Source organism: Pezoporus wallicus, unplaced genomic scaffold (genome assembly GCF_028554395.1).
Source record: "Pezoporus wallicus isolate ANWC-B61680 ecotype Strahan unplaced genomic scaffold, APGP_CSIRO_Pwel_v1 contig_8394, whole genome shotgun sequence".
Classification (NCBI taxonomy): domain Eukaryota; kingdom Metazoa; phylum Chordata; class Aves; order Psittaciformes; family Psittacidae; genus Pezoporus; species Pezoporus wallicus.
In genome coordinates this window covers 569,635-590,692 of record NW_026641658.1, presented here as the reverse complement: position 1 = coordinate 590,692, position 21,058 = coordinate 569,635, and the positions used below count along the sequence as shown (strand labels likewise).

The 21,058-nt window shown below is 37.0% G+C and overlaps 1 protein-coding gene across 2 annotated transcripts in view; it reads right to left on the bottom strand.

Annotated features, from left to right (window-relative positions):
* The window catches only part of DPP10 (dipeptidyl peptidase like 10), a 563,994-nt gene that overhangs the window by 59,826 nt on the left and 483,110 nt on the right, over positions 1-21,058 (bottom strand). For both annotated transcript variants that reach the window (XM_057424792.1, XM_057424790.1), the window contains exons 6-7: positions 15,616-15,668; positions 15,438-15,519 (exon numbers count right to left, since the gene is read on the bottom strand). In XM_057424792.1, the coding sequence (XP_057280775.1) occupies positions 15,438-15,519; positions 15,616-15,668 (135 nt within the window). The remainder of the gene's footprint in view (positions 1-15,437; positions 15,520-15,615; positions 15,669-21,058) is intronic.

Below are 21,058 nucleotides of genomic sequence, written 5' to 3'. Positions count from 1 at the left end.
CAGACATCAGAGTTCAGACTTGTACTTATATCTGAAAGCCCAGTTCTCTTCAGGTGGAACAGAAACAGAAATGCATCCCTTGCTGACAAAACCTGTATCCTTCCCTGGAAGCAATTATCAGTCTCACTTGCAGAGAAAACCTAACAAACTGAGAGGGAAATTTCTCTCAAATATGACATTAATGAGGTACACTTAACAATCTGGCATTACTCCTTTCTCTAACTTACTCAAGAACAAAATTATATTTATATGAATATGATAAGGTAGCTTACCATGCAATGACTTCTTAGAATAGATTATACAAACACTAACCAAGTAGGTATAACGTATTGCCACTGCTGTTCCCCAATATGAGAAGGCATCACCTTGGTTCTAGAAACAACTCACTCATGTCATGCTTTGTGCAAGCTGAAGGTATATGGTTAATATACCTGGGACTTATTTTCCTCACTTAATGAGAAAATCTTTCTAATTTCTCCTCCAGAGTTTGAGCATGGCAGATTTGTTTGACTTCCTGATTGACACCATCAGCACAAATGTATTTTGCCATCAATAATACTAGAAATACGTAATGTCAAATGCAGCCATGATTTACCCTTATATAAGTTTTAACAGCTCTTGAAATTAACTTTTCAAGATAAAAACTTAATACCCAGTCCTTCCAGTACCTAAGGGGGGCTTTAAGCAACCTGGTGCAGTGGCACGTGTCTCTGCCCACAGCAGGTGGGCTGGAACTAGACAATCTTTCAGGTCCCTTCCAACTCAAACCATTGTGTGATTCATTTGATTCTATGAATCCAGCATTTTGTCTTGAAGGAAAGCAATGGTAGAGTGTAACTAACGGCACGACTTGTTATTAGAGGGATTCTCCAGGACAAATAACTTTCAAGGAAGGTGCTAACCAAACTCTGAAGCTACTGAGCAGGTATAGCTGGAAAGGAAAGAAGGCATCTATATCTATGTGCCGTTAGTTAAAAAAAAAAAAAATATCTGTACAACAAGCACTGGCCTCTTCTTGTACAGGTAAGTGTCCTATGTCTGAACCAAGGAGAACATAAGAGTCTTCCACAGATTCTCTGACCAACAATCATATGAATGACTATTCCAACTTGGAATAACTTCAGCACTCCCACTTAATACTCCAGGGAACACAACAGTCTTCCTTAACATTCACATAGACAATATGAACTATGACAAGACTAAGCAATTCCTGATTATGCCCAAGAAACCTTCAGGCATTCAGGAAATGCTTCTGCTGCAGAAACCCAGCAGTTGCTAATGACAGTGCTAAAGATATCAAACTAAAGCATCTTCAGGCAGCCCACCTCTGGCTATATTCCTGTGTGACCTTGACAAGGACATACAGTTCATTGCTCTTTGGACTAGCATAGGTGCCTTCAGAACCCAACATTCTACTTAACAGACCACACAACCACACTTTTTGCGCTATGCAGAGGGGTAAGTATTTTCACTCATGCAGAAGTAAGTGTTGTCTTGTGCCTCACACAGACAGTCTGACTTACCTGCTAACTCCACCATCATCATGGCTGAAAGCTACGTCTTAGCATAAGAGCTTCTTCACTTCCTAAGCATGAGGCAAAATTCCATCCCTTCTTTTTGTTAGACTGCCAGCTAATTAGCTGGATAATTAATTCTTCAAAAGCTTCAAGATGTTTTTCCATCTGGGCTTGCCTCTTACCATTTGTTCTGTCTCCTGCCTTGCCATACATTAACCAGGGGCAAATTCAACCGCCCTTAGTTAGATCAGTCACTAAAATTTCCAGATGAAACATGTTTTCTAGCCAACAACTATTAATACAAATAATATCAGCTATTTATTAGACAGAACAAAATCAAATAAAGAATGTTGTCTTAGTGGCTCAGCAGATGTTGTACTTTGGTCTTCAGAGATCAAACCATGACTTCTCCAGTTTCAGGTACAATACTAAGTTGGTGCCACACTATTTTGCAGTTTAACGTCATACTGGGAAGACAAAGAAGACCCCATGACATATGCAGCGGTTGCATCTCTCCCATGCTGGGGCATGTGTTGGAACAAACACACAGCAATGGGGGAATCATAGAAGCACAAAATCACTTAGACTGGAGGACACCATTAAGATCAGAGTCCAACAGTTAACCAAACACTGCCAAGTCCATCACTAAACCATGTCCCTAAGAATGAAAATAACTTGTTATGCTACCTAGACAACAGCTAAAGGAGTGCAGTATGTAAGTACAGTTTAAATAGCTTTCATATAGCCAGTTTAACCAGCAGTTAACTAGCAGTTAAAACCCACAGTTGAAGAATAGTGGCACAGAGCCCTCACACTTAAATGTTACAAGGAAAAATTAGCCTGAAATTAAATAGATTGATCAAAACTTGATTGGCATTGTTTATATTGCATGATAATACATATGCATACATATATATTTTATATACCTGAAGAGTCAATGTTCTTTGCTTCTTGACCAACATGCTGCTCCATATGCAAAGTTCAACACAAACAAGTGATCTTAAATAAACACATAAATAAGCAGTATCTTAAATTAAATAAGTTTAAAATTATTTTTAAGTGATTTTTAGGAAAAAAAAAAGAAGAGAAGTCTTTCTAATTCCTGCTGCTGCTTTCACCAAAATTATGGAAAATGCAGACATCTTTTGATTTGTAAATAATATTGGAACTAACTCTGGGTTACAGGAAGAAATTAAATTCAAACCCCTGCACCCACATGGCAACTATTTGGTTGTGGTTTTTCAACATTTGTGTCAAGATAAGAAGTCTGTTTTTCATTTACCTACTTAGCATATTTGTTAACACCTTCTGGTTCACAGATCTGAGAAAACACACAAATAGCTCTGCTTCAGAAACTTACAATTAGTTTTCACCAATTAAAAAAATATTGCAAATCAGCCACAGTATTTGTCAATGCATTACCATTACAAATAAATAGCTGGTTGGCATCTCCTGCACCACTGTTCTGTGTCACCCAAAGCTCCAAAAGACACATTTTTTCTAATAGAGCTACCGATTATGTTATTCATAGTCACAGTGTTCTCTTATCACAGTCCAAATTGAACAAATATTTCTTGCCATCTGTGATGTTACTTGCTAGACCCGAGACTTATAGACTTACATTGAGATTGCCAGACCATTATTATACCCACTGCTACAGAAGATGAGTACCCCTTTCTGCCCTTTTCCCTTGCCAAAATCTTTAGCTGAAGCAGCTTCCCACTGAAGAACAAGGTGTACTTAAGATTATGTGCTGTGTGCATCAATGCAACAAAAGTATAACTGCTATTTTCTTTTTTTCCTCCTACAGAAAAAAAAAAAATGCTCCTTTTGGGAAGAAAGCACTTTCTAATGTCATCCAGAAGAACCGGGCACATGGCATTATATAGGCACAGCTGTTTATTATACCCAGTTAGAAGTTCCATGACGGCAATCCAAACCTCCTGCTCTGTATCAGAGCTCCTCTATGGCCAAGAGCCAGAGGGCACATGCTGCAGTGAGCCACAGAAATCTTTCAGGTTTCTATTTGACTGCAGAAAAGATGTGGCTTTTCCTGTATTCTGTGATGAACTGGTGTTTCTACCTACAGCTTGAGGCTCAACACCCATCTTCAACATAACTGTACTGAACAAAGTGCTGGCACAATCATCACTAAAACTGTTCACAGGCTGCATGCATGGTAAGGATGTCTTCCTGTGACAATGTGACTCTATACGCTGGTGTTTCCAAGTTAGGTGTCAATTTACTACTCCATACATGTTAAAGTGAGATCCGTTGTATATAAAATCACATGGAGTGTCCAGCTTTCTAGGGGACACTCTGCACATGTTCGAAAAGTAGCAAGATAAAGAGTCAGTATCTGCCATTCCTGCCCACAGTACTAAGCTGTGGAAGATGTTCCATGGTAATGAAGCGGGACACTCACACATTGAGAGGCAAGTAAAATGCAAATGACAAACTTTTACCCAAACAGTTATAATGTACTTCACTGGTGCGAGTGATTATTCTGCCGATGTCTTCCTTAGAGGTCCTGCAGCAATCTCCAGAACCAAACAGAATTACTAAATTTGGGTAATATAAACCAGGACAGTTTTATATAAAACAGGAAAGGCTTATAAAATAAATAAGATAAAACAAGAAAGGCTTATAAAGCCTTTATAAGTGTGAATTTTGGGTGGTTAGAGTATTCACTACTGACTTTCTCAGTTACAATCAGGCAGACTTTATTCAAAGTCCTCCCCCCCCCCCCCAATCCTACAAATTTTCTATCCAGATCACGTACCTTACAGCATAGCTATTTCAAGGAAAGTTTTATGTAACTGTATTGCAAAGCAGGTTTATATCCCTTTCCTCTATATTATATCTATATTTATATTGTGAGCTCCCACAGACAGGGACTGCAGACTAAAACGTCTGATACAGCTTGCAATACAGCTGCTTTGCAAGTCTCCAGTAGTGCAGAATGGCTCTGATCTCCTCTCTGCAAATTTTTTTTCTTTGCAGGTCAGTCTATACTGCCATAAAATTTTCAGAGCTGTTCAGCTTTGACTTGCTCCAGCTCTTACCCCAATGCTCCACAGACACTAAATCATGCAGCTATTGGGCCCAACTGGTACCATCAGCTACCAAAGCAAAGTATGACAGTAGACAAAAATCTACCCTTATGTGATCTATGTTTCAAAATCATCAGACACACTGCAAATGAGGCAAGAAACAAATAATAGATAATAACAAAATTATTATAATTGTAAGCAATAATAACTATATTCACTCTTAAAGGTACCAATTTTCTAAAGATTGTGATTGAACTAAAGCATTTTCTCAGAGGAAGCTTTCAAACCTTTTGATTATGTTGTAAATAAGGTGGAGAGGAAGTAGCTGTTGATCAGTGTGAAACATGAAGACCTCAAAATGCATATATCCCAATGTCATATTGCTGTGTTTTTTATCTCAGTTACAATATGTTAATTTTATTTTTGCAGTCAAGCTGCCAGACATAGAATGAACAACTGAAGCACCACTTTTTTGCTGTCTAAATTAATGTCACAGCATCACAGCAATGTGTTAGCATGATTGCTTCTGAACAACTGCAAACAATCTACAAGGCTATTATATTTAATTGCTATTTAGATAGTTTATAAATCTACTGTAAACAATAGCTAGGATGAACTCATAAGGCATCTGTAAGATTAGTTACTAATGTCATGAAATAAACCAGGCCATGAACAGAGTATCAGCAACTCCATGTTAACGCTGATGTTTATGTCCTTGATTTCCAATGAAAGTGAGGAAGCACTGCCCTCTTTTATTTAGACACACATTAATTATGTTGCCTTTCCAATGATATTGGATCATGACATTCACTACATTCACACCCTGTCTAATCCTTTTACTCATCAGTGCAAATGCTGTGCTGCATGCTGTGTAAACACAATCACATTTAATATCTGAACTATGACCCATACAAAAAGCTACTTTATAAATCTTTGTGATTGCACAGAAGATTACAGTAAGACTGCCAAGCTGATCATCTGGATCTACTGCTTCCACTCTGTGGAGCTGCCTGAAGAACTACACTGGCTGCAGCACTGTACAAAATGTCTTTGAAGGATTGAATTGCTCAGCCCTTTGGTCTTCGCCTATGTAAGTGATGAGTATAACAGACTGATCCATAAACAGTGTACGCTCAGGAACTCTCACTCCTTATTCCTCGTGTTTACTGATAGCTTCTGACTACTGAACCAGCATGGAAGACCGTGGACAGAAATGTCACTCTTACATGCTTGGGTTGCTCCTACAGACTTATAAAAAAATCGTAATCTGCCGTTATCATAGAATCTTTTAAAATGATCTCTGGTATTTCAAAGACTCATCTCACACTCATATCAAGCATTCAATTGTGTCCATGCTGATTAATCTGTAACAGAAGATAAAATTAAAATTTTTCAACGTAGTTATTCTGGAACAAAAAATATTATGTTGGGAGTTCGGAAAATATCTCAGATAACTACCTGGGCTGGGTGCCAGAGGAGGAATTTTCTCTATCTACATTGATAAAATGTAAGAAAGTACCAGCTAACAGCACGGACCAAAGGATAAAAAAGGCAAAACTAAAAGTGCTGTGATATGAAGTCAAATCTCCATTTTCTACTATTCTTACAGTGGTAGATGATCCCTGAGATCACTGTACATTATTCAAATGCTGAAGTAGATCAGGGTGTCTCTGAGAGCCTTCTACATGAGAAACCCAAGCAGGATTTAACACAAAGCTTTGTCCTTTCAGCTACTATTGCTAACACAGCCTATCTCATCTTATGGTATGGGCCTTTGCCTCCCCACTGTGCACAGTGTTCTGTTGTCTTTATGATGGGCCAACATTTTAGTGGATGACATCTGCCTGTACAGACTCCATAGCCATTTACCACTTCACACAGATAGGGCATTCAATTCAAGAAAGCCAGTTTGTCTTAAAATATCTCATTAGGAATGACACAAATAAGAACGAGAAAATTCTGACTAAATCTTGAAACAGCATTTCGGTTTGGGACTGTTCAGAGTCTGTGAAGCAACATTTCAAAATTACTGTTTACTTTCTTCCCACACAAAACTTCTGTTTTCTATTTCCATAAATGCATTGGCATCTGCCATGAATAATGAAGTAAAAATGTGCAATTTGGCAATATTATCTATATGACCAATACCTATTAGTCACTACTGATCAAGCTCTGTTCATACACATAACATGTTTACAAGAGCACATGAATAATATGAGTGGAGTACTATTTCACTAAAACCTAGACCCCAACTAAAGTGATAAATATTTTGATCTTACAGGTTTCTGTCTTCCTCATTAATGCTGCTCCCATCATCTTAAAATAGATCTTTCTAATACCAGTTTGTTTCCATGGAAGTAAGAGTTTTAAGTGTTGGATCATTGCTGGGTTGTTCAGCCTTCTTTCCTCCCTGCCAATCCATGCTTCGTTTTCTCTTGCAAACCAACAGTATACCTGACTTTTTAATCCTTGTTTTCCAGGACTGTCCTGGCCTGAAGCTGCCAGTGAATATACAGTCCCCACAATTAGACATCCACAAGCAGTCCTTTGCATTTCACTGTCTGGCTTAGGTTGAGTCAACGTGAAAGCCCAAGTCACTTTAACACAGTGAAGCAGGAGTTTAATCTGCTGTGAACCTACAGCATAAATACCGTGGTGAAGCTGTAACCCATTGCGGGGGGGAAAAAAACATGCAAGGACATTCATGAGTTGGTGATAATGGAATTCAATATCTCTCTTTCAAGTAAGACTTGGCTAAAATAGAGTGAAAGAGCATAGAAAAGCATTGAACATGCCCAAATATCTGTGGTCGTAATCTGTTTTTTTTTTAACTCCTTATCACAGGGAGTCATGACATCACCACCCATGAAGCATATACAGCCTTTCTGGTGTTTGTTTCCCCTCCCTCCACGCTCCCTTTAAATAACAAGGACCATCTAACTTGCTCGTCACCATATGCAATGGCTAAAATCCTGGTTGATACATGTAAAGACAACATTGATCTAATCTGGGCCATGATGTCCTATCTTGACCACTGGGACAACTGAGCTAACTTTCAAGGACACATATCACAAGGGAAAAGGGAGGTTCAACCCGGCTAAGGGGGAGTCACTGCAACTTCCACTGACATAAATCCGTCTCTGTTTTTTGATGGACAGTATGTATCAAATGAGAAAATAAATGTTAATATACAGCAACATAACCTATCAATAGAAGAGCCAGAGAAACCTTGCCACACAGCAAGAATTCAGGTTTTTTTCCTACGAGGTTGTTTTATCCCTTTAGCTTGCTCTTGGCTGAACTCTGGTACCATCATGGGGACTAAGAAGTCTTCTGAAAGTCTCCTGCAAAAATTTTACAAAAAGTAAATAAAATTTCTGTTTACCATTGGCTAAAACAACCTCTGCCTTAGAAACTGAACCACAAATCCATTAGAAACATTAGTTCTAACTACTCTTCTCTTTTGACATGTTGGTACCTTATCGCATGGAACTTTCCCCTTTAAAAAACCCTAGGTGGTAACAGATTATATAATAGATCTGGTTTTCTTATCTCATAGATGAAACCCACATTTACAGCACATTACCAAAAGATGAATACAGTAAATTTTCCACCCCATCCTCTGGTACATCAATATTAATTTATTTATTTTTTTTTTAATATGAAATATGAAATGACCAAATGATTATATGATCCATGGATACAGGTAAGTCTGCAATGCTTTTGGATTTTGGAGTTAAATGAAAATACAGTCCATATAAAACTTCTTACCTACTCTTTCCCAACCCTATTTTAGCAAAAAATTCAATCAGATTTTGACCTTTTTTCTCATTAAGCATGTATTTAGTTTGTATGGGTGACTATATCCACAGAATTTTAGACTTCTTAAGTATAATTTTCTTGTTTCTGCATTATATAAAGCTACACAATTTTCATGCAAGGAGCACAGCAGTCCTATTTTATGAGCCACTGGACTTGCACTTAATATTAGCTAACAGACAGAAGTGTGAGTATTCAGATATGCTTTGTTACACATACACATGCTGAACAACATGACAGTCTAAGGCATGTGTTGCTATTTTCATCTTTCTCTGCATGCTGCTGCACAGAAAAGTCCTGCTGATTGCTCCTATCAAATGTGTCTATGATTGCTTGCATGTGTCTTCATGAGACTGTGTGGATATATATATACACACACCAATATCTATGAGAAAAAACAGTGGTCTCTAGAACAATGATATATCAAATTTTCAATATATTTGCTTACAAAATAGTTATTGATATGAGACTGGATAGAAAAACACACTACCTGTGTACACAGCTGGCATACTGATTCAAACAGTAGCTGCACGATAGAGCAGTGATAATAGAATAAGAATCAGGAAAATAGGAAAGGAAACATCTTTTATCTGCCCTCTCAAATTATTCACTATAAAGCTGCAGGGCCTTTTATTGTTCCACATGAAAAACAGCAGTAGAGAAATAATGCCACTATAAAACATATGATTTTCTCATTATTCCTTCACATCTTTTAGGTACAGCCAAGTACCTCTTTTCACAAAGGGCTAGTAATAGCTAATCCTCAATAGTTAATACTTTTAAGTTACATTTGATACCAGGAAACGTTCATTGCATTTCACTAAGCAAAATGATGAAGCAACTTCTCTTTGGGTGACGTGGTTTAGTGTGTGATGTCCCTGCTCATGGCAGGTGGGTTGTAACTAGATGATCTTAAGGACCTTTCCAACCCTAACTATTCTATGATTCTGCGATTCTTCTGCACTCAACTTAGCCTTGCTTCTACGTACATAGGTTTCTGCTCTTTAGGGCTTACAAAACTGTTATTGAATATATTCAACCTTGATATGTAAAATCTATTTTTCTCTGTTTTCCAAAATCACCTATATTTTCTGGCTATATTCTCTTTTGGCTATATTTTTTTTCTTTGAAGAATAGTTTGAATTCAATTACTTGGAAATGCAAAAAATGTGTACAATTTACAACTCTAGTTTGAGACATCTAAGAGAAAATCCACAATGTAGCAGCAGCTTAGGAGGAGTACAGTTTTATCTAAGACTTTTAGGTAACTCTAATTCTTATGCGAAGAAAAATATTACATTGCACATGCTCACCATGACCCTGACTAAAAGCAGTTCTTGTCTCAAAAATAAAGCAGCAGGAAAGCCTTTGCAAGAATGCTAGATGCTAGGCTTTGATATAATTTATAACTGGATTGACCATCCAACACATTTCACCTAACACACACACACACAAAAAAAAAAAACAAGAAAAAAAACCCCAAAACCAGAATGCCCAGTCTTGCAAAACAATCCATAATCTAACTTTAGTTGCTGGTCAAAAATCTGCATTGTAAAGACTTTTTTTTTTTTTTTACTTTTTCATTCAAATTCTTAGCCTCTGACACAGTTTCCCAGCTGGAATCTAGAAATGTAATAAAAATTTTGGAAGTGAAAACCAAAAAAGCTTTAGTAGCCTTCTTCATTTCTAATTTTCTTCAGAAAGACATGACTTCAGCATTTGCTCGAATTGTGGTTCAAGCCCTGAAAGACTTAACTAGGTGGGCTATGCTTAACCATAAAGTTTTCCCTTTCTTCACAGAAACATCCTTATGAAGTCAAAGGATCTCCAAATATGCTCTGAATTACAGAATCTGTAAGGAACCCCTCATACATTTAAAATAAGAAATCATACCTGAGATTAACGTCACATTAAAATGTTCTTGTTTATTTCTGGTTTTCAGAATAAATTCAAGCAATTTCCTTTGTTTTCTGCCATTTGCCACATTAGCATCATGATTAGAAGGAAAGCTTAAATGAAGCCTTGACATTTCCATATGTGATTTTAAGTTACTCAGTGATTGAAAAGAGCAAAACACTTTCAAAATAAAACCAGCAGATTAAATATATTTATTTAGGACTTACTTCATTAGCATTAATTAAGCTTTGACTTGGCTCATGAACCCTGAGAAGATCCCTTTTTTCTTCATTTGGAAATGGAAGTTATTTTGCCAGGAGAGGGTGCCAAGTGCCCACATCATTAATTATGCAAAAAAGAAAACACATGGAAGATATTTTATAGAAAGATAAGTTACCAATTTTTTATAGTAGTTGTACTTTGAACCTTGACAGAAGCTTTCAGCAGCTAATGGCTGTTAAAGCATCTGTTGAGCAAGGTATGTGTCGAGCACTGTCCTACTAAGTTCTCATTTATTAAGTCTAGCACTTATCTGGGTACTTGGCAAATAACATCAAAGAACTCTTCTGCTGCAGTATTTCTATTATTCAAAACAGTATTTGAAAGCCTTAGAGAAAAAAAAAACAATTTAATAGTCTGATTGATTTATGCATTTCTGTGGGGCAATAGTTGTTGATGTTGAGGCGAAGGCAAAATTAACCTCGAAACAAGACAACCAAGATAAAGGTAACTCTCATTTAGCAGAGGGGTAGGAAGTTGCTACCTGGCACATTCATTAATAACAATTATAGAAGGTATCTCTCTGCTTTTTTTCTGGGGTTTCTGTTTGTATGCTTTTTGTATGTTTCTGTTTGTATTACTTTTAGGTAATTTTAATACAAGGTGAGGTCCTTTTCACTGGATTCCCTTCCCTTCAGGGCTTTTGTAAAGCCACTATTATCTGTGGCTTTTTATGTTTCATTTTGTGGAACAAGAGGGCAATTTCTTGTTTTCTAATATTTAAAATATTTTCTAAACTTTGTTGAGAGCATCCTGAATCCACAATTCAGCTACACACAACAAGCTGTTCCTTGTGTATACAGGATAAGAGGTAATTCTACACAATGATGACCTGAATGACATTAAAGCATAGTAAAAGCTCATCTTCAGCATTACCATTTGAAAATGTTATGTTTCTTGATGGCATCACATTTTGACAAGGAGAGTCATCAAACTTATGCAAAATTATCTTTTTTTTTTTTACTTTTTCTTGATTTCTGTTTTGTTAAAATATGCATTTACTTATGCATAGACATTCATACGTACGTCAATGGATCATTATTCATGCTGATCCTCCAAATATATGACTCAAGTTCCCTTCCAAAGCACTTAATATATCAAAATAAAAATGAGCTCAATGCAATAAATAACATAAAACCACAAAGTTAAAGTGACTTACATGGATATATGTTCACAGAATAAAGTGAAAATAAAAGTATTTCACACAAAATAAACATTTTACCACCCAGGCATAAGAAACTTTAGGTAAAACTTTTAAGAAATATCTGTGTCGAACTGAACAACTTCTAACCACACTTCACTGGGAGCTACCTGAAGTAATCCATCCAATAACTAATCAGAAGAACTACCTGTGTCACAAGAACCACTGGGAAGCAACACTACAGCTTTCATAGAAAACTCTGCATACACCAGAGGTCAGTTTTCATATTCAGGCTTCTACAGTGATACATCTCCATAGATAGATCCAAACAGAAAAGGGGATCTGTCCTATCAGATACAAGCTAGGTCCAGCACAAAACCATGAAAACCTTTGCTACTAGTGGAGAAGATAAGGCCAAGGCATTTCAACACCAGAGGTCCTCTGAAACCCTACAAGGCATTCTCCTCCTCAGTAAAGCCTTCCTACAAGGTATCTGAAACATGCAATGAGGTCTCTAATCAAGTAAACTGGAGCCAGAAAAAATATAGTAAAAGCAATTAGCTTTGCTGGTTTGTTTTCCCCAGAAAAATTTAATGCTGTGGTAATGGATTCTATAGAAGTGAGGTAAAAAAATTAACAATCTCTTTTAAAACGTAAATCAAATATGAGAAATATTTAGCAAATACATAAACAGTTCCCTAACATACCAAGTCACACAGAAATGGTATTTTAGATCTGAGAGAGTCCTAGCACAGTTAAAAGACAGCAATTTAAAAAAGTGTGACCTTGAAAACAGTTCTCAAACATAAAAGTTTTGTGACCTTAGAATACATTAATTCATTAGATAAAAGTTTCTTCCCCCAATGGCAAACATTTTCTATTTCACCACCAAAATGCCATGACTCAAACAGCAGATGTTTCTCTGAGCTTTTCACTTAATCTTTACAAAATCCTCTAGGTAAATAGCAAGAAACTGAAATAACTTGCAACCAGTCTGGCAGCTTCAAAACAATGGTATTATGGCCCAGTCACGTGGTGTCTGATATAAACCTAATTCTGTTGTTGTTCACTAGCCACATGTAGCTTTCTGTCCCAGTAAACAGCCCTAGAAATTATTCATAACAGTAGATAACTTATACTGATGCATGATTTTCACAAGGATGTAAAGAATTACTGTATGCTTGATTTCACTGCAGCCATATTCCCTCTGTGCAATAAGAAGTTCCCAGTTTGATACATATTTTCCTGCTCAAACACTTTATTTCTGTTTTTTTTTTTCTTTTCATCTTCTTATATTATCTATTTGGAAACCTTGACAATTATCCTTCATTTGAAGAACTCAAATTAAGATTCCTGTGTAGGCTACATTGTTACTAGGTCTTCTGCAGAACTAAGGATTGGAAACATTTTACCCTATACCTCATTTATTGAAAATAGTTGATGCAAGTGCATGTGTTATCCCCTATCACTTGGATTTAATCCAGGGACTTCCAAACAGTTGCAATGTAAGGTTAGGATCTTTGGCTCAGCCAGACATACCTGTACCTTGCAGTTTACGTGTGCAATTTTTGCTAACCAGTCATGGCTATAGTATTGCTATTATCCTCTCCACTGCACCTGGAAGGGTGTTATTGCTCCTCATTTTAGAGGTCTACATATAATTTTTTAATGTGATGGTCACAGGATATGTGTCATGGGTCTTTCTAGATGAAAACTTTGTATACAATTTGTTCTCCGCTTAATTTTAAATTGCAATGAATAGACTATGATCGCCTTGTTTGGAGCAATTGTTCCACTGCTTTTTTTGCTTATAGTAAGTAATTACTATGTCTTTTTTTCATGGAAAAGACATCTTTTCTCTACTGAACCTATTCTGCTGGAATGATCTCTACTGTCTTGTTTCTGCTAGAGGCAGCTGTCCTTTTGGACAGTGGCAACAACCATTATTCACAACAGCTTTTACTCATTCATGCTCCTACAGTTTTGGCTTGCTGGTGAAGTGGGAGGTAGTGTGGCAAGGCACTACTGTCACTTTAGAAACCTCCTTTTACCACATAAACAGCTTCATAAGGACATCCTTCTTATTGGCAATTCTTATGGAAGTGACCTTCAGTATACTGTCATTGCAGGTGTATATCTATATGGCAATACTTGGTATCATTTAGAGTGTACAGAAGACTTTGTGTTTTAATCAAAGTTATTATTTCCTAATTCTGCAGACCATATGGCACCATAAAATAGTAGAGCAGATATTTTTAAAGCATGGCATTAACTTTACTAGGAACATTAACAAAGATGAGTAATGTTATCTTCACTGAGGCACTAATTATGCAAAAGTTTTGGACGAGTCAGGTTGTAACTAAAACAACTACCTACTTTTTTCAAGTTCTGAGACTTAATAGAAGTCCACCTGTGCCCATATCTGAAGGTATTTATACATAGTTCCAGAATGAAAATCTAGGCAAGACTGATAAAGATAGCATTATTCTGATTTATTATTTTTCTGAAGGTTATGATTGGTAGTCTGTCGCTGTTCTTAAGATATATCTCAGGAAAACAAAAAATACACTTGCATGTAATTGTAGTTGTACTTGAGATTACTAATAAGAATCAGAGCACAGAAATTCTTTGAACTGAAATTTTATTTAAATTATTTTTAAATTCTGTTCAATTTTGCAAATGCATCACCTTTCTGCTACAGCCTACATAGGTTGCCAGCTTCCACAATAATGCCTGGTAAATAACCTGTATTTGTTGCCATCAATCCTGTCATCACACTCTCATTATTAATAAACAATATAGTTAATTATTAAAACACAAGCATGTTCCAGTTACTTTTTCCCTCCTGCCTTCACTTGCTTAATGAAATACCTTCTAACCAGAAGCATTTTTACATTCGCACCATCTTGACGAATGACATAAACAACGGGATATGATCTCTAAACATGTTCTCTGCATGAACAAGTCAGATGTGCAAAGAGGCTTCTGGATCATGCCTGTGAGCATTAATAAGCTTATTAGAAAAATGTAACAAGGATTACCTGCCTTATTCAGATAGTTGAAGCTTTTCTGAAGTGTCTTGCCTTTAACTACCGAGCCAGGTCAGTTTAAAAGCACTGTTGTTCAAAACCCACAGTTTTTTTATTCTCATACTGAGACTGGTCATGATACTTGGATGATTTATGGATGATTTATGCTCATAACAAATGGCAAAACTTTTGGTACAAAACAATATATGAAGCATAGCATTTCTGGTTTTATTACTATGAGTTGAATGTAGCACAACTGGCCTCAGCAACGATTTTCATACTGAAATAAAAACACCACTTTTCATTGAATCCATCACATCCACTTTTGGATGTCAAGCTTTTTCTTTTACCCACAGTTTTCACCGATCTTGCGTTGAAAAATTCCTTCACTTTCAACTTTCCTTCTCCCAGATTAGTAGTCGTCATCAAGATGGTTATTATGAAAATTACTTAAGTGTATATTTAGATGATGTTATTCCTTTAACAGCTATACAATTTGCTTATTGGGATTAAACTGGAAAAGCATGATTACATATTTTTAATAAAAATAAATAAATAGATCCCCAAAAGGGTGTAACAGGATCATATTAGCATCATGCAGAAATATATAACAAGACTTATTTTAAGGCTTTTTATTTATTACTTCAATCCGTCTGGAGCAAATACATTATTAAGCCAAAGCATTTTTAATGTCTGTGCTTACCAGTTGCTGTCCTTGGATGCCCCAGGCTGCATACTGCAAAATTGAATCCTCTACTTCTGGAGGGTTTAACTCCCAAACTTCCCTTGAAAAAATGTACACATTTTTACTTGAACACACTGGCATCATCTTATGTATAGAACCACCGAGAATGACATCATGAAAAAACAACATGACCTACCTGGTGTGTATGTTATAAATCACATATGAAGCTGTATAAGAATAATGAAAAACCTGTGACAAAAAAAGACAAAAAACAAATACTGGATTAAATACAGACTACCACTACAATAGCCAGTCTTTCAATCCCTGTGATCACCAGTATCGTTACTATTGAAAGATTTTACTGAATTATAACCAATAGACTTGAACCAGGGTTTGAATGTTGTATGAGACACACATACTCATCTATGAAGTTGATCAGATACTTAACCTGTACAACAACTTTACAGAAAATGCTCCTGTCAGAAAAATCTGTGCTCCTGTTTAAGGAAAGGATTTTAAAAAGCAGAGCAAAGCCAAAAGAAAACTCCAATAATGTACATTAGGTAAATAAATCATTTTTCCCTGTCTTTCTTCATCAAGTTATGGTCAAAATGATTGTACAGGCATCACAATTATTTTACTTGAAATGCAGACAGATACAAGGTCATATGGTATTTTTCTGACTGCATGCTACGCACAGCCCGAACGCCCTTCTGGGCTATGGCTCACAGAACAGAACAAACTAAGTGCTTCCCTGGGCTCCGCTGGTTGTAGCTTTCCTTAATCATCTTTCAGTGTGATTTTGACTGACTTTCTTTGAAATTCAGGGAAAGTTGTTGGTTTAGTTTTTTTTTTTTTAATTTACCTGAGATTTTTTCGTATGCAACAGTTCTGGTAAAAGAAAAAAACCTATTTGTCAGTAAACCTGATTCATCAGGAGTCACAAATGATTTCTGGTCTCAGAAACCCCATGATTCATGGATGGGAAAGAAAATTAAATCTAATGCACAGTCTTATGCTGCCATCTTTATTTGTTGAAGTCAACTGAACTCAACAGAATTGCCATTTAAGTGCAAAATATCAAGGCCTGACGTATGCGGACCCAGAAGATCCATGGTGGGGAACAGCATGGTACAATGTATAATGTGATGCATCACCACACCGAAAGCTGAAATAAAATCAAACTATTACACATTTTCTCTACAGTCAAATGTCAGTCTATATACAGGTAGTGACATTTTGCTGTCTTCCAGGCTTGGATGATTGGTTTTAACCTAGCTTGTTTCTTTATCACTACATCTCACATTATGAAAATAGCATAATTCCATAATATTAATTAGTTTTATTATGAATTTAAATTAATATGTGGTCTTGGAATATAAAAAATATTGGTAATTAATTATGACTGAACTAACAGAAGCTTTTTTAAAACGTAAACTACTGACAGAAAGAAACACAGGGTGACACACTAGAGTTGCTGTTAGCTTCATGTCTATCTAGTTACAGTAACTCTGCCTGGCACATGAAGGACATACGTCTAGGCACTGTCAGGCGAGTTCCAGTTAGATGGAAAACAGATACAGCTGTAAAGCTTAAACCCTGATATAGGTATATGTGTTCGGAACATTTCAGTTTATGTTACCTGCACCAGGAATATTTCATTATCTCTTCCAAAGAGAAGAGACAAAGGAGAATCACACATGAACAGAGCCATTGGAATTTGCTGCTATCACATATAAGAAGGGTTTCAGAGGTTATTATTATATGTGGACATCATTCAGTAACAGAACCATCAAAAACATCCTTCCACTGACTCTGTTTCCATTATCAGTTTCTGGCCAACACACACGAAGTATTTAGCATGTCCTAAATCCTTGCTGGGTGATGCGGCAAGAAGCCTACAAATATCTGTTAAGATTAGTAACTGTACTTTGTGCAACTGTTGAATGTTCCTTTTTTGAAATTTCCCTTAAGACAAGAATCACTTCCAACATCTATGATGACTAACATCAAGTATTGCTTCAATGAGAAGAATCACAGACGTATTAATAAGAATGCACCAAACTTAAGGGCTTTTTATGTTACAGGTTATAATAAAATGTTTGGCCATTTAAGGTCCAAAAAATACTGTGACAGAAATAGAAACAAATTATAATAGTATTAGGATTGCTGTAGGAGGTACAAACACACCAAGAAAAAACATTCCAAGTAATTTGATCTGTTTTCCCTAAATAACTGCCATAAACATATCTACTATCATGTCTCTATACAATATATACATACACATCTAATCATATACACAGCAGAAGTAGACTACTTGCTTACACACCATAGTGTTTAAAGATCAGTGGGGTTTCTGGGAAAAAAAATAACTTGGTAAATAATGTGATTGAGAGCGTATCAAGACAGAGTTACTCAAGTACTGCTGGTAAGACAACGAGAAAAAACACTGGCTTCAAAGCTCCTCCTTTCTTTTATAAGTTTTATGTTGCTAGAGAGGCAAGAGACAGCAAAGCAAACAAACATAGTTAAATGATGGTGGTTCCTGCATAGGGGGTACACTGCCAGAGGTAATCCAGAAGGGCATCTGCCAGACCTGTTAAAGGGCCAGACTCATATAGCCAGTTACAGCAAAGAGGAATGAGTCTCACCCTTCGAGGGAAAGGAAAAAAGGATATTACAGATAACATGTAGAGAACTGATAACTATTTAGAAAATAAATATATATATAAAAAAGAATATATTTCAACAAGAAATGCTAAAATAATAAGTATTTTTGTGATTTTAATACAAAATATGCTATAACAAAAAGAATAACTCATATTTTACATGGAAACTCTCTTCTTGCTTTGCAGTAAATTTGCTATTGAAATATTTATGTAGAAGCATTAGTATCTTTGTGTTACAAGTATTAATGCCTTTGAAAGAGCTTCACACCAGAGGAGACCAACATTACAATCACTGTCTTTGCCATTCAAATCCAAAGTGGTATCATTACTATTCTGAAATGTTTTGAAACATATTTCTTCTGAATTCAGGCTTTTATCAATTTATAAACTGAAGACTAGCTTTCATCTGATGCTGCCCAATACTGTAAAAGTTAGCTGCATTTATATATGAAAAAAACCTAAGAATCTAAAGGAAAAGGTGAAAGAAGTTTTTCAAGACAAATTGTTCCAGTCAAAACTTACTGAAATAACAATCTATTATTCAGCTAACAGTAAACAATAAAAAAACTCCACACTTATCAATCATGACCTCAATTTTTTGATGACATAGTGTTTTGGGTTTTATGTGTTCTTTATTTTCTACCTTTCAAGGAATGTCTTCGTCTTTCTAAGGTTTCTTAAAATGAAATACTATCATGGAACTTGATGCACAGGCCAGCAAAATTCAGAAAAGCTATGTGCCCTATATATTTAGCCAAATACACTCCACTAATTCTGTAATATACTCCAAGAAATATTCGTCTGTCCTGGGCAATTTGGAAATTATCCCTCAGCAGAATAATGTCTGTGCTAAAAAGCAGCCAAGAAAACCTCAATAGCAGTTGCTTTTTTTTTTTCCAGGATGAAGGCCCTCAGCTCCAGGGAAACAGAGGGGATATGATGGCATTAGAACCTCATAGAGATGCAATCACAAAATACTCAGGCATCCTTTATCAAATCCCTATATTATTAACTAATTATATTCTTTTACGTGTTACTTACTCAGAGCAATAAAGATGCCTCCTGGCTGGCAAAGCTTTTTGGAAAGTAGTGAACTGACTGTCCTACATTTTCATTTTTAACCATGCTGACACAAATACTCTGAACTCATCTTTGCAGTTCTCAATGCTGCTGTAACTGTAAATTCTACTTTCAGGTTCAATAAAGACTTCTCACAGGGCATAACAAACCTCAGTCTGAGCAAGAACGGTAAAAAGTGATAGCATATGAAATACACTGAAAATTTTAGCATTTACAGTAATATTTTCAGTTATTCCAAAGTTTATCAGCAAAATGTGGTATATATCTCACATGCAATATCCCTAAGGCAGATATCTATTTATTTGTATTGTACCTAGCAAATAACAGAGACTATTTAAAATATATGCCCTTCCCATTAATAATAATAAAAAAAAAAAAAAAAGCAGCAGAGTACCATAGAATCATAGAATAGTAAGGGTTGGAAAGGACCTTAAGATCATCTAGCTCCAACCCCTCTGCCATGGGCAGGGACACATCACACTAAACCATGTCACCCAATCCGGCCTTGTACACTGCCAGGGATGGAGCATTCACAACCTCCCTGGGCAACCCATTCCAGTGCCTCAACACCCTCACAGGAAAGAATTTCCTCCTTATATCCAATCTAAACTTCCCCTGTTTAAGTTTTAACCCATTACCCCTTGTCCTATACCTACAGTCCCTAATGAAGAGTCCCTCCTCAGCATTCTTATAGGCCCCCTTCAGATACCGGAAGGCAGCTATGAGGTCTCCATGCAGCCCTCTCCAGGCTGAACAGCCTCAACTTTTTCAGCCTGTCTTCATATGGGAGGTGCTTAAGTCCCCTGACCATCTTTGTGGCCCTCCTCTGGACTTGTTCCAACAGTTCCATGTCCTTTTTATGTTGAGGACACCAGAACTGCACACAATACTCCAAGTGAGGTCTCACGAGAGCAGAGTAGAGGGGCAGGATCACCTCCTTCGACCTGCTGGTCAAGCTCCTTTGGATGCAGCCCAGGATACAGTTGGCTTTCTGGGCTGCGAGTGCACACTGAAGCTGGCTCATGTTCATTTTCTCATCAACCAACACCCCCAAGTCCTTCTCCTCAGGGCTGCTCTGAATCTCTTCTCTGCCCAACCTGTAGCTGTGCCTGGGATTGCTCCGACCCAGGTGTAGGACCTTGCACTTGTCATGGTTAAACTTCATGAGGTTGGCATCAGCCCACCTCACAAGTGTGTCAAGGTCCCTCTGGATGGCATTCCTTCCCTCCAGCATATCAACCAAACCACACAGCTTGGTGTCACTGGCAGACTTGCTGGGGGTGCATTCAATCTCACTGTCCATGTCAGCGACAAAGATGTTGAACAAGACCAGTCTCAACACCAGTCCCTCAGGGACACCACTTGTTACTGGTTTCCAGATGTATATTGAGCCATTGACCACAACACTTTGCGTGCGGCCATCCAGCCAGTTCTTTACCTACCAGTGGTCCATCCATCAAATTGATGTCTCTCCAATATAGAGACAAGGATGTCATGCAGGACAGTGTCAAACACTTTGCACAGGTACAGGTAGATGACATCAGCTGCTCTACCACTGTCCATCAGTTCTGTAGCCCCATCACAGAAGGCTACCTAATTGCTCAGGCAGGATTTCCCCTTAGTGAAGCCATGCTGGCTGTTACCAAGCACCTTGTTGTTTTTCATGTGCCTTAGCATGCCTTCCAGGAGAATCTGCTCCAAGTTTTTGCCAGGCACAGAAGTGAGACTGACTGGTCTGTAGTTCCCTGGGTCATCCATTTTCCTCTTCCGTATCCTACCATTCCGCTATTATAAAATAACTAAAATTGCAGTCTATTCCATCATGCCTATCACACTCATCTGAAAACACATACACTGACTTGGAAAGAGAGGCAGTTTCTCAGATAAAGT